At 38.1% G+C, this 13,179-nt stretch overlaps 1 protein-coding gene across 2 annotated transcripts in view; it reads left to right on the plus strand.

The window, feature by feature from the left end:
* The first annotated feature begins 263 nt into the window (after positions 1-263).
* The window catches only part of XKR4 (XK related 4), a 125,825-nt gene continuing 112,909 nt past the window's right edge, over positions 264-13,179 (plus strand). For both annotated transcript variants that reach the window (XR_004159257.1, XM_010708936.3), the window contains exon 1: positions 264-420. Coding sequence is in view for 1 of the 2 variants with exons in the window: in XM_010708936.3 (XP_010707238.1) it covers positions 413-420 (8 nt within the window). In the remaining variant the exon portion in view is untranslated. The remainder of the gene's footprint in view (positions 421-13,179) is intronic.

Here is a 13,179-nt window from a genome sequence, read left to right on the forward strand (position 1 = left end):
AACCCAAAGCCTGCTACATTCCACAGGTGGTTGTAAGTTCAAAAATAGGGGTTACAATAGGGGTTAAAACAGAACGTTGCTGGAACGTTGGTGTTGTACATGACTAAGCAGTGGACTGAGAGTATGGAAAACAAAAGTCCAGCACAACCATAGCATGAAAGTCATAAAGCCTTCCACAGAGATTATAGTGATGGTGTTTGTTTTTAAATCTGAGTCGTAGGTTGTCCTTTAGTTGGTTAAGCATATGCTTAGGGGTATGCAGTGCAGAACATGTGAGTGCTTGTGAGCAGTCACACTCAGAGAACCTGTTGGCTTCTTTCAGAAGTAGAGTGCTCTGAATAAACCTGGCACACCAAGCAGCATGAGGATGCAAAACTGGCTCAGCTGAGGGTACAGGTTTCCAGACTCAAAAATGCTACTGTAAGTAGACAATACTTGATCAGAAAATAGTTTGTCATCTTTTCTTCTCTCCAAGCTAAATGAGGAGATTAAAAAAATCATTGTGTAAGGAAAGGGGATGTCAGTCTGTCTGGTATCACCACATTGTTACTGAGGTAAAAGTTACAAATATGAGTTAAAAAAGAATTCTGGAGAAAATGAAAAATATATACATGTCAGAAAAAATGATGGGAAGATCAATGCATCGATTCTCCTACAAGCTTTATTTAGTATTTTACAAAAGAGAAGACTTTTTTTCAGTTTATCATTTTCATGTTGTATTTTAAGTGTTGCTTATAAATGTTTGTTGCAACCAATTTAGAGTTCTAGGAAATATGGCTCAGCACCAGGTTATTCCTGTCCAGGGTATTTGATCCTAAGAGATCATGTACAAAAGTTTGCACTAGGTTCTAGGGATATGATAGAATCAATTCCCGGTTATGTATGAAAAATAGTACAGGAGGATGCTTGCATTGCTTTCTTTGTAGAAACTTAAATCAGATATTTACTCAGTTTGTCATTAGAGGTCGTTCAGAGCTGTGCTGACTCATAAATGGATTATACAATGAAGCATGAGTATTAAAATTACAGAATTGCTGATTGAAATGAGACAAAACTATACTTGTTCTTCTGGGAGTAACAGAATTTGGGGAAGTTGCGATGTTCTGTGTCTGTCCTTTTTGGAATTTCAAAAGATTTAGGATTGGTCTGGGAAAACTGTAAAGCTGTTACAAGCAACTTTAAAAAAAAAAAATAATAATAATAACTTTGGTACATATGCCAATGAATGCCTTGAATGGTCTCTGTAATTAGCTATTGCTTAGCTGATGGCAATCACTCTCCAGGTTATTAATTTCTGAGCTCTCTGGAGAGGCAGTGCCCGAAGCTTTGTGTTACAGACAGTGAGCTCATATGTGTAAAAGATGCTCTAGGAACATGTAGACTGCTTCGAAATCTGCTCTGATCTGCTTCTTAACACCACTGACTGCTTCATCTTTATCTTGCTTTCTGCTGGCCTCAAGATCTCATTGCTGCTATCCATGCTTATATTGACTGTGCCCCCTTTTGGGACTCTCTTTACCACTTAAATTTCCATAAATAACAGGTTCTGGCCCAAATCCCAACTGTATTCCTTAACTTAGTTATATATAGTACTTACGAACCCTAACAGTCTCTTTCATTGAAATGGTTGTGCCCTTATTGCTCCGATCCTCCCTAAGATCATTAATCTTTCCACATTATTTTTCATTTTAGCTGCAGCTGGGACTCTATCTCCAATCTAATAATTCGATAGGGCTTGCCAGACAGTCTGTGGGTTTCAGACAGAAAGTGCTCCAGTATGACATGTGAGTGCATTGTCTGATTACAGCTCATCTATCTCAAATCAGTAATATAGATCATATTTCTTTTCATACATATGATACTCAAATCTCCACCTACTAGCAGAAATCAGATGACAGTGATAGAGTGATGGAAGACTGCTTCACTTTGCTACAACTTCTGTGTTGCATCAGTACAAAATGTTGACTGATAATTCTACCTTGTTTCCAGAGATGTCTGTAAACATGGACTTGACATGTAGTTTTATATTTGAAAATGTTCCTATGAATATTGTTTACAGGAAGACACTTTCAGTGTATTCATAATGGAAAGAGATAATATATATTCTGTGTCTGTATTAGCTTTTACTTAGATCCCCCTCTAGCTATTACACATCTTGCACACATGCTCCCAACAAGGAGAAGTAGGCAAAATCCCAAGGAAATATGAGCACTTCAGATCCAGTAAAATATCCAGCATACCTTTTAGGATTTGCAGAATGAATTTGAAGCCTAAAAGATGCTAAGGAAGATTGATGTTACATTAATGGACACAATTTGCCTTTTTAAAAATGTAACAGAAGCAAAACTGTAAATCACAAAGATGGTGAGGAAAAGTATGTATTTGTCCTGTGTGCTAGAGGGAGCCTTGTAGATACTCGAAGGGATCTCTCTCAGGGTACTTTTCCCTTCTAAGTAGAAGAGTAATTTTACAGAGTAGCTTTTTTTTAATTAAATGTAACTCTAAGCTTGTTTATCAGCAATATAGTCTATTCTGAACTTCATGCGTGGATTCTGGTTCCACTGAATGCTTTGAAAGAAAATCACAGGGAAGTGTCTGGACTTCACTCTTTTTTTCTTAGTTTTGGAAGTGTGAAACATGTTTAACTTGAGCAGGTTGATGACAGAAAGAGCTACCTGGCCAAACACTTTCAATGGAGACTTGTTCCAGATGAACACTTAATAGCCTCAGTGTCTTGGAGTTAACATTAACTTTCTGAAAGTAATTGTTCTTGGCTGTATTCTCCTTTCCTGGCTCATGATTAAAAAAAACAAAAACAAAAATAAACAAAAAAAAAACCTGACACCAAGTCAGGTGTTTTGATGTGTGCTGCAGTGCCAGCACCTACCTGTGCCCCCCTCCTTGCTGTGGCTGTTGTCCATGGTTGGGGTCACCTCACAGCCTAGTTTTGTCACACATCTGCTGGGCAGCTGACAGTGGTATATCAAGGAGGCAATGGCAGAAAAGGTGTGAGGAAGTGGATGGCAAAACTGCTCAGACAGCACTGTTGCCAGTAGTTGGCCACTGTTTATGACTACCTGGGCAGAAAGCCTTGCTATGTGAGAAGGTAAGATTAAGTTTTAATTAAATAACTGCGGGGGAATCATTGCAATACTCAATGTGCAACCTCCATGAGAGGAAAAATATAGTTAGGATGGAAAGGTTTTATTGAGGCAACTGAGAGCATATTTGACTTGCTTCTTAAACTGATCCTGTTAGGCAGAAGCCAGAGGAATTAGTTTTAACATAAGAACTGTGGTGTCATAGTGAGCAAGACTGGCCGAAACTTATACCTTCTCTTTCTGTGCCCTATTTGAAAATGTGATTGTAATTGACATTACAATCAAGAGAGTCAAAATAGATGGTCAAAATAGATATCCAGAGCTACAGAAACTGCTTAAACAGATCCAGGACATTCAGCTCGAGGAAGCATTTATGTCCTTGATTTGATATATAATAAAATCTTTCAGTTTATATTTTACAAGAAAACAACTTTCCTACCTATATTTTACAACCTTTGTCCTCATCTAATTTGATCTCCTGAATAAGAGAAGCTAAAGAGAGTTTCATCCAGCAAGCTTAAATTTTTTTTAAGTGCTTAACATGAAAACTGTTAAGATGTACTACCTTACACTGCGTATCTGTCTTTGGTTTTTGATTACAGCACATCTTGTTTATGTTGTGAATCCATTTTGTGTCCTGAAGCAAGGTATAAACAACAAGAAAAATGTTCAATAAAATAAACTTTGAAAGATTAGAAATCCAGAAAATTTTCTGAACCAAAATAATAAAAAAAACTATAAGATGGCTTTCACTTTTTGTCAAAATAAATAACCTGTATGCAAAGTAAATATTCTAAAATGTAAAGATCCAGCTTGAAGTGGGCCAAAAAAAAATCAAGAATTTTAATTTTAAAATTAATGTTATTAGAGAAGAAAATAGCACCAATGAGCTCAATTTGTGTAATTGGTCAGCTCTAGGTATGTGTGAGAACAGAAAAAAGGAGCCTCAGTGCTGATCAGACAGCAGTCCACTGGGCCAATGGCACTGCCTTGTGGCTGGGTCACTGCAGGAAGGAAGCTTTCCTTTTCTCTTGCTACATGTGGTTGTAGTCCATGCCATGCAATCTTTTTAGAAGGGGAGTTGAATAAATTCCACTGGAGCTCTGTAACGTAGCAGTGAGTGTAGAAAATGGTTACACCATTATCTAATTAACTGATCTCATTTATTTTTCTCTTAGCATTCTCAATGAAATGTTATTAAAATTAATCCAATTAATCTATTTTCTAGCCATTTAAAACTGGCTATTTACCTAAAGAGTGTAGGAATACGTGCTCTTTAATGAGAGCGTGACTCCGAGTTTCACTTGTACATAAATCAAATTAAGAGTGTAATTAGAGCACTAATAACAAAATGTGCTCTTTAGCAACTAAGAAGGCTTTTATTGTCCATCTTTTCTTTGTATCAATACTCTGAGCCCTCTTAAAGCTCATTCTATATGGCATCTGTATCCTCAGATCAAACCTGTACTGGTCTAGATATAGAATCATATTGCCTTCTAAGATTCAGAAGAACTTTAAAATCATCAAAACTAACCTGACCTACAAAGTCCTTCCACTAAGCCATGTTCTTTAGTGCCATACCTAAAAATTCCCAGTGGTATGAAAGTAATATTTCTTCCGTTTTTTACCAACGATAATAATAGTGTATTTATTTTATCCTTTATCTTTAATCCTTAATATATTTTACTGTCTGTATGCTGACACTTCAGTCTTTTGCTTTCAGTTTTTGCTATATTCTACCGTAAGCGATTCTGTTTTTCGAACTCTATCTGATACATCTACTCACTTCTGAATGTTACCTTCCATAAATGGGCTCTTGATTATGAGCTATTATTTCAGGTAGTTTTAGGATGTAGTTTAGGGATGATACAGGATACTGAGCTCTCCTACCATCTGTACTGCTGTCTTATTGCTTAATAGTAGACAAACTGTGGTCTTCATGTCCGTCATCTGTTAAAGATGAGGCACTGTGAGAGCTGTAATTTGTAAAATACTATGAAATCTGAATTCAATATGAGTTCAATATCTGTGCTTACATACAAGAGGAAAACAGCTCCCAGAGGTAAAAATGGAAGTGTCTCAGTTGATTGCTGGATGAAACTCTCTTAGCTTCTCTTATTCAGAAGATCAAATTAATTGAAAACAGAGGTTGTAAAAAATATGTCTATAGCTAGGTTAATGAGCAGTTTGTGGCTTTTAAAGACTGTTAAATTCTAGGTTTTATTCTTAAATTATTTATCAATAGCTAGGTATAAATTGTGGTGGAAATAGGGTCCCTTAAATACATGCACTAAAGTGCACACAGAAATGGCACATGGCATATCACAATAAATAGAAGACTCCTGCTTTGAATGAGTGTGTACTTGTAGCCATTCCTTTATGCTCGGTGTGTTCAGACACTATATGATATGTGGAGGGAAGAATATGAGTTAGATGTATTTGTAGCCAGAATCCTATGGCTTTCCTGGAAGCTGTGCACAAGAAAGAGGGCATAATTTGTTTTCTTTAGACACTGTAGTGATTTCTTTTTTGAAATCTATTTGCATATTTGAAAGACAGGCATTACTAGACTCAGTTTTGCAGTGCTTCGGAGAGGAAGCTCTTTGTATTTAAGAGACTATCAATGCCTGTTATGTTACCAGTGAGGTGCTATAGCTTAAGTCAGAATTAGGCATAGGAGAGAAAACCTCTGTCTAAAGCGATTTCAGAATTACTGTGAGCCTCTTGGCTATGTAACTATTGAATTGTCTGAGATATCTATGAAGTGCAGTTTAGTCATATATTAAGAAGTCTTTTACTTTATTTATTCTTTGATATTTGTTCTTGAATTGCTGAAACAGTCAGCAGTAGGGAACAGTCAATTAAAGGAAAGATTACACAGCTAAACTCTATATAGTGATTACTCATTCCAGAAAAATATTTTTTTGCCCTGATACATTTGTATTAGGCGATACAAATACCTTTTTCTTTTGAAAGAATCTCACAGTAGAACAGAACACTTCTAAGATGTTCTATGAAATTAATCTTTTTTCCAGGTGAACTGTGAACCATCATCTCTGACTCTGTTCATAAACTGCTTTAGGCACTTAATTCAATACCTCTCAAATGCCTCATTTTGAGGGTTGTTGCTCATTTTTAGCTCTGAACTTGCCCATTTTTTCCACCAAACTTAGTAGCTCTCTAGTATCTCCTAAGTATCTCTGGCACTTCTTCTGTTGTCAACTTCACACCATACTTAAAAATGTCCAAGTTCATGTAGAGAAAGCTGTTTATATGGAAGATGCAAATTCTTCAGCTCTCCTTGCTTCCTGCAGTCTGTTCTATGTCTCACTCTGCCCAAACTGCAGGAGGGTTATGTTCATTGCCCTGTCCTGTCCCAAGCCTGAGCCCTCAGCCCTGCAAACCTGCAGGGGCACACCATGACTGTCTGTCATGCCTGTGCCCCGGGCTGTGGACTGACATGCAGCCCAGGTGCATCACCAGAGCCATGAGCCAGAACACGCTCCTGGGCTCGGAGTTCGGCTGGACCTGTGATGTCCTAAGCTACTTTTTTTGACATGAGATTTTAATGCTTGTCACTAGGGATTTTTGTCTCAAGTGAAGTGCTTTTTCCCGATGTCTACTGCTGTCATTTTATTTTTAGCCTGTGCATAACCAGCTGAACCAAGCCATGACAATCACGACAATGTTCAACATGTTCGTAGCCTCTATGGTCAGCAGATCATTCCCTGTGCACTTAATTGTAACACAGCCAACACAGATGGTCCTGGAAGCCAGCTGTGGGTGCTGGCTGAGTACTGGGCATTGCCAGCAGCAGTTTAGGAGAGACTGGCAGTAATGCAATGTATCAAAATCTGTTATCTCAATGATAGGTTTTCAACACAAAAGGAGACTGGGACCTGTGGCAAGATGCTGCTGTGCCACTAATAAGTTATGCCATAGTACCAAGGATCCTGAGATTTGAGATGACTTGGAAACAGGGAGAAGAAAGCTACAACAGCGAGCTGTGGGATGTAGGTCTTCAAGCAGATTAATCTTCATGGTGAATGTGCAGCAGAACGGTGTTGCTCAGTGGTGACAGCACAGAGGTAGGATTCAAGTTGAGGTCTCTGGGAAACATAGTTGCAAACAGCTGCACCTTGAGTATAACAAAAGCTGCTCTTGGCTGGTGTTAGGGCTGACTGCAGACAAGGCAAATGTTGGTGAAGTGCAAGTGTTAGATCCCTCAGCAGTGTAGTAAACTGGAACAGGCTTCCTAGTGAGATGGTTGATGCCCAGTGCTTGTCTGTGTTCCAGAGGCTTTTGGACAATGCCTTCTATAACATACTTTAAAATTCGTTTAGCTCTGAAGTAGTCAAGCAGTTGGACTGAATGATCTCTGGAAGTCCCTTTCAACTGAACTGCTCTATTAACGAATGTGACACTAGAAGCATTTCTGGTATTTTTTTTATTTATTTATTTATTTATTTATTTTTTGGTGCAGCCAATTTTATCAAGTGGTCACAGAAGCCTTATCCAGATGAATGTTAGAAGGCACTGTCTGCAGGCTGTGAACTGGATGTTAGCCTGACAGGGAAGTAGTCGTCTTTCAAGTGTGAGGGAAGATTATTTGAAAGTGAAAAGCATGCACAACTGGTTTAATACATCTGCGAAGTCAGTATCCCAGTGGCGATAAGTTGTCAAAGACCTGAGAACACAGTGCCCAAGCAGAAGTCATCAGCCTTGGGAAACATATAGTCTACTTTCAGATAGATTGTGGAAGCAGAAATTACAAACAGTGGGTGCTGTAACTGAGCCCTGAAGATAACTGAGCTGAAATTTCCAAGAACCAGCTTTGTGGACAAGTGCACTCAGGAACAGCAGTGTGTAAAAGTTTCCACGGTAATGAGCAGTGTGGGGAGTATTCTAGACTGCTTCCGGAACAGATTGCTGGCCCTCACTGACTTACTTGACACGGCCATTTATTGTCCACAATTGCATTTGTAGCTCAGATTCCTACCCTCGAGAGAGAGACTGCAGGAATGTAGGTTCAATTCTTACGCATCCAGCATTGGCAGTGAAGGTGGAATGGAGAGCAACTAACAAACTTGCTATCCAGCCTTTCTTAGCAATCATTAAAGTGTCAGTTCTTGCTATTTTTTCATAGCTGCAGGCAGGAACGTTACTGCTAATTTTCAGCTCCCTGCTAACACTTAAATTAAGACTCTAGAGAGACTTGGTTGGTTTTTTAGCGCCTGAGTAGTCATTTGACAACTTGCGAAGTAGCAGATGAATACTGGTGAGGTTGAGAACTAGGTGTTGTCCAAGGGTAAATATGTGTGGCAGGGAAAATTCACAACAAAAATAGGCTGTACTGACCTGGGAATGAGGATACTTGAAATAGAATTGCTGAAGGCAAGCCTGTTTTCAGAGTGTAAAGACCAAACCAAGTTCCTTCGCCTTGCTGATGTATTTGTATGAACTTGATGTGACCTTGGAAGAGCAGGGTGCTTGAAAAACCAAGGATCAAGAGAGTAAGGGTTGAGGCTGGGGATTTAACAGCTTAAACAGAAGTCAGAATAGGCTTTAGGCACTATTTTAACCTGGTATAACATGCAGCATGAATGCCATGATGGTATTTAAGTCAGACCAAAGGATGCTAGTTTCCAGCTTCATTTTAATATGAATTACTGTGCAAGAATGTTGTGATTGCTTGTGCCCATCATTTGCACCAATTCAAAAGTTCTGTTATGAGAAAGAAAGAATTGATTAACCTGATTTTCCGGAAGTCCTGATAAACAACAATCAGTAACTCAGGTAAATGGCACTAGGAAGTTAGCTGCTCTCTCCATGTGAAGATATTCCACTGATGTTGCAGCTTTATGTGCACAGTTTTCTTAGAACTTTGGATAAAGTCATAAATGGAAGGGCTGATCAAAACTTCACAAATAGGGCTTAATAACATAATAACTACATGCAAATGTATTTTATTTCTTTCACTGTTACATGATAGTGTTCTGGACACATTTTATTGAAAATGCAATAAAAATCCACAGTGTAAAAAGTTTAGTATCTAAAGAAACTCATTAAATAAAGGCTGGTTATATTGGTGATACTAATGGCTCTGTATATATGACTATGAATGCAATTAAGAATTTCTAATCATTCTAATTTCTGATTCAGAAGCCAAAAAAAATCATAAAACTAGATAATTCTACTACTTTTCATGTATCTGGGATTAAAAAAAATACTGAATATCTAAAAAAGGAATCTTTGAAAGTTTAGCTGTTATTTTTCTATTTAAAATAAATTTGAAAATTTATTCAACAGATTCCTGTAGGACATGAGTCAGGTTTTGCTTTGTCTTGGGCAAGAAAACATAATTTTGGCAATATCTTGTGAGTTTGCACAATGAAACACTGAACTAAATGCAGGGCTCATTTTATTCAAGTGAAGATCTGGATCATTTAATCATAACTGCCTGCCAAAATAATTTATAAATGGCTAAGCAGTCTCTGACAGGGAATGGTTACTTTTTTTTCTTTTTTTTTTTAAGAAAGCACTAATATGGAATTGTTGTAGGCAATTTCCATTTTATTCTTCTTCCTAAATGAAGCTGCAGTTACTTACCTCAAAGCTGAACATAGGCTCCAAGCTCAAATATTTAAGAGCACGAGGGAGAAACTTAAGCTAATTCTGTGTCTCTAATCTGCAATGCATGACTCCAGTGTTTCTTGGCTCATTGCTGCAAGTTAAAAATAGAAGCACCGCTCTAAAGCACGTTGGCTTATAAATTTGACTCAAATACCCACTTGGCTCCCTGTTTTCCTGGTGATGATTGTGTAGAATATAGTCCCCTTTGGCCTCTTTTGCTGCTCCAAATGCTCCCTTGCAGGGCTGGTGTGACAGCTGCAAAAACAGATGCCAAACTCTACATGATACCGTATTTTTCTGTGTATAATCCTAAGTAGTTTGTGTTAAACAAAGCCATCCTGCCACTGCACACCCAGAGCATTTCCTCTGATTCAGCAGCAAAAGAGCATTATTTATGATAATATGATGAGAGGTTTACCTCTTTGCTCCTAATACCTCGTTCCTAATCATATAGCAGAGCTTTTTGTTTGCTCGCTCCTTTCCAGTGGGGAGAGGAAGAAAAAAAAAAAAACTGTGGTTTGAGATACAGTTTAATAGGAGAGAAAATGAAGGGAAAATAATAATTGTATATTCTTTATTATCATTGCTCACCACCAGTCAACTGATGCCCATCCAGTCCTCCAGCAGAGGTGGCCTCCCTGGCCAACTTCCCCACTTCTATTGTTCCACATGACAGCATATGGTACGAGGTTCCATTTGTCAGTAAACTTTGGCCAGTTTGGGTCAGCTGTCCTGGTTTCCTCTCCCCCCAACTCCTTGGGCAGGAAAGCTTGAGAAGCAGAAAAGTCCTTGGCTTTGTGTTAAGCACTGCTCAGCAATAATCAGTGTGTTTTCACCATTTTTTTCCTCATTCTAAATCCAAAACGCAGACCATACCAGATACTAGGAAGAAAATTAATTCTATCCCAGCTGAAATCAGGACAAGTATTTAGGAGGTACCTGCTACTGTGAAAATGAGTTACATAGCATACCTACTGATGATTTTACATATATACAGTGCTTAAAGCATAGCTATTGTCAAGCTACATCTTAGAAATGGTCATTAATTTTATATTTTTTATATATTGTTATGTACAATTTTTCTCTCAAACGTTAAGCTTGTTTTCTCAAAGAATAAGTCTTTTCTGTTAACTCTCCACTTTCAGCAGCAGTTTCCAGATTAGATGCTTCCTGAGTTGCTTTTTTTTGTTCTTAAAATATGAATTACAACAGTGTTCCTTCCAAGCTTTTCAATTTGGCAATTTCTTAATCAATTTTGACTTTTTTCCACTTACTGTAAATGTAAGAACAAAGAATATGTCTGTACTCACTAGAAAGATATATACTCTTACATTCATGTATCTGTTTGAAGAGATTAACGGATTATATTCGACCTTGAATGGCAAGGGTATGTGTAAGGAACTGGAAAAAAGGGACTCTTTACAATATAATAAAATTTACAGTATTTCACATCACCTATTTCTTTTCACTGTCCTTCTGCATTGTCCTTCTTTGGTTCAGAAACACTGCCCTAAATCATTATTGAAGCATCAAATTGTACTTGAATGCTGAGAGACAAATCATATTGAACACAAAGGAGCTAAAGTGAAGAATATTTTGGATTTAGACACTTTGCTTTCTTCTTGGTCAGCTGTCTTACTGAGTGCTTCTTTAAAGGTGTTGGTCTTTATGCTTTCAAAATCACATTCACTACCCAAAAGAGAATGAAACTCTGGAGTCTACTGGGAGAGATCACTATGCAAAAGATGCAGATTGAAGATTAAAGATGTTGGTGTTTTCGGGCAGATGTCAGCATACTCTGTCTAGATAATTAGAAAAGGGGAAAATAATTCACACGCATTGGTCCCTTGTTTGGACCTACACAGTAAGATTTAAGGAAGCTTAATTCCAAGCCCTGGGTAATATATTAATGGACTTGTTTGTTCTTTTTGTCTTGTAGCATGGACAAAAGAAGCTAATGCCTGTTTGGAGCATGGGCAGAAATGAAAATTTCTGCTGAGAAATATTTATGCTTTCTTTGAACTCAGTTTATTCTAAACATCTCTATTACAGCTTCTAATACCTTTTCTACCTAATCTATGTGTAAAAATTCTTGGCATTACTCATACGTTTAGCAACATTGTAGGCACTGAATGTACCATTTTAATTCTATTTCCCCCTTTGTAAAACAGTATAAATGTTGTGTATCTACTTCAGAGGCCGAAGTACAAATTCCTGATACTATATCTATGCAAAGTATTGTTAAATGACCTTCTGGCTTGCAGCCCATTGTTCTTTCATCTAGGCTTTCTGCTACTGTTTTCTAATAATTCTGAGTTCCAGTCAGATCTGCAAGTCTGACAAACCTTTTAACACCTCTGAAAGCTTGGGATAAACTAAGGAACTCACAGCAACTCTTAGCACGCAGGGGAAACAGAACAAGAATCCCAAATTCTATAAAATAGCAGTTCCTGCTATCCTCAATTATTCCCCACAGGAGTGGATGACAGTTCATGGATCATTGAGTCTGATTCCTGCAAACACAGACAACCATGTAATTGATGTAATAGTCCAGAAGCAACCACAGGAAAATCCAGCCTGTCTCTTGCTGCACCAGCCACCACAAAATGCTTTCTTTCCCAGCATTTCTGTATGTAAGACAAAAGCCTCTGAGAATTGCAGTGTCATGAGAAGAGAGCATTACATGTTTGTCCTGGATTTCCACAATGCAATGGGCTTTGCAGAAGTGCCATGCTATTCCCATAGAGCAGACTGGGACTGTGCTACAGGAGGTGGGGTTTTTTTTTCTTGCTCTCACTGCCCATCAAGGTGCAGTGTTCCACAGTCTGACCTTCATTTCTTCTGCTTTCATATCTGGCCTCAAGTGTTTTACCTGTAATCACAAGGACAAGTCATACAAACCAGGAAACAGAGCTTTCCTGGTTCTATGAGGAAACCTCTTCCTGCCCCAAAACCCCAATCTCTAGCCTCAGCTGTGGCAGTCTTCAAAGGATAACTGCATGCATCCAGAGCAGAGAGGAAAATAGCATGGTCCTTTCTTCTTTAGTTCCTGCAGGCAGCCAGTGAAAGTCCTGAGTCAGAGGAAGTCAGGCCTGAAGTGGAATTTCAAAGAATCTTGATAATAATTATGCGTTAGTAGCCATCATAGAAGATGATATATACAATCCCACTGTAACACTTGTTTCTGTGAGTGGGAACAAGGCATAACAGGAGATGAGATGTTAAAAAATGGAGCAGTAGAATAAAACGGCTAGCTACCATTCAGATAGGATCAACAGAGATATTTGAGAAGGAAGTGGCAGAGGTGCTAATAAAAATGTAGCCTCGTACCAGAATCTGTACCTACAGTCCTGGAGTGTGACAAATACTCTTAAAAAATTTATATAAGGTGTGATTCTGAGAAGTATAAAACACTGACCTTAAATTAGGATTGAGAGTATTAGCA

Source organism: Meleagris gallopavo, chromosome 3 (genome assembly GCF_000146605.3).
Source record: "Meleagris gallopavo isolate NT-WF06-2002-E0010 breed Aviagen turkey brand Nicholas breeding stock chromosome 3, Turkey_5.1, whole genome shotgun sequence".
Taxonomy (NCBI): domain Eukaryota; kingdom Metazoa; phylum Chordata; class Aves; order Galliformes; family Phasianidae; genus Meleagris; species Meleagris gallopavo.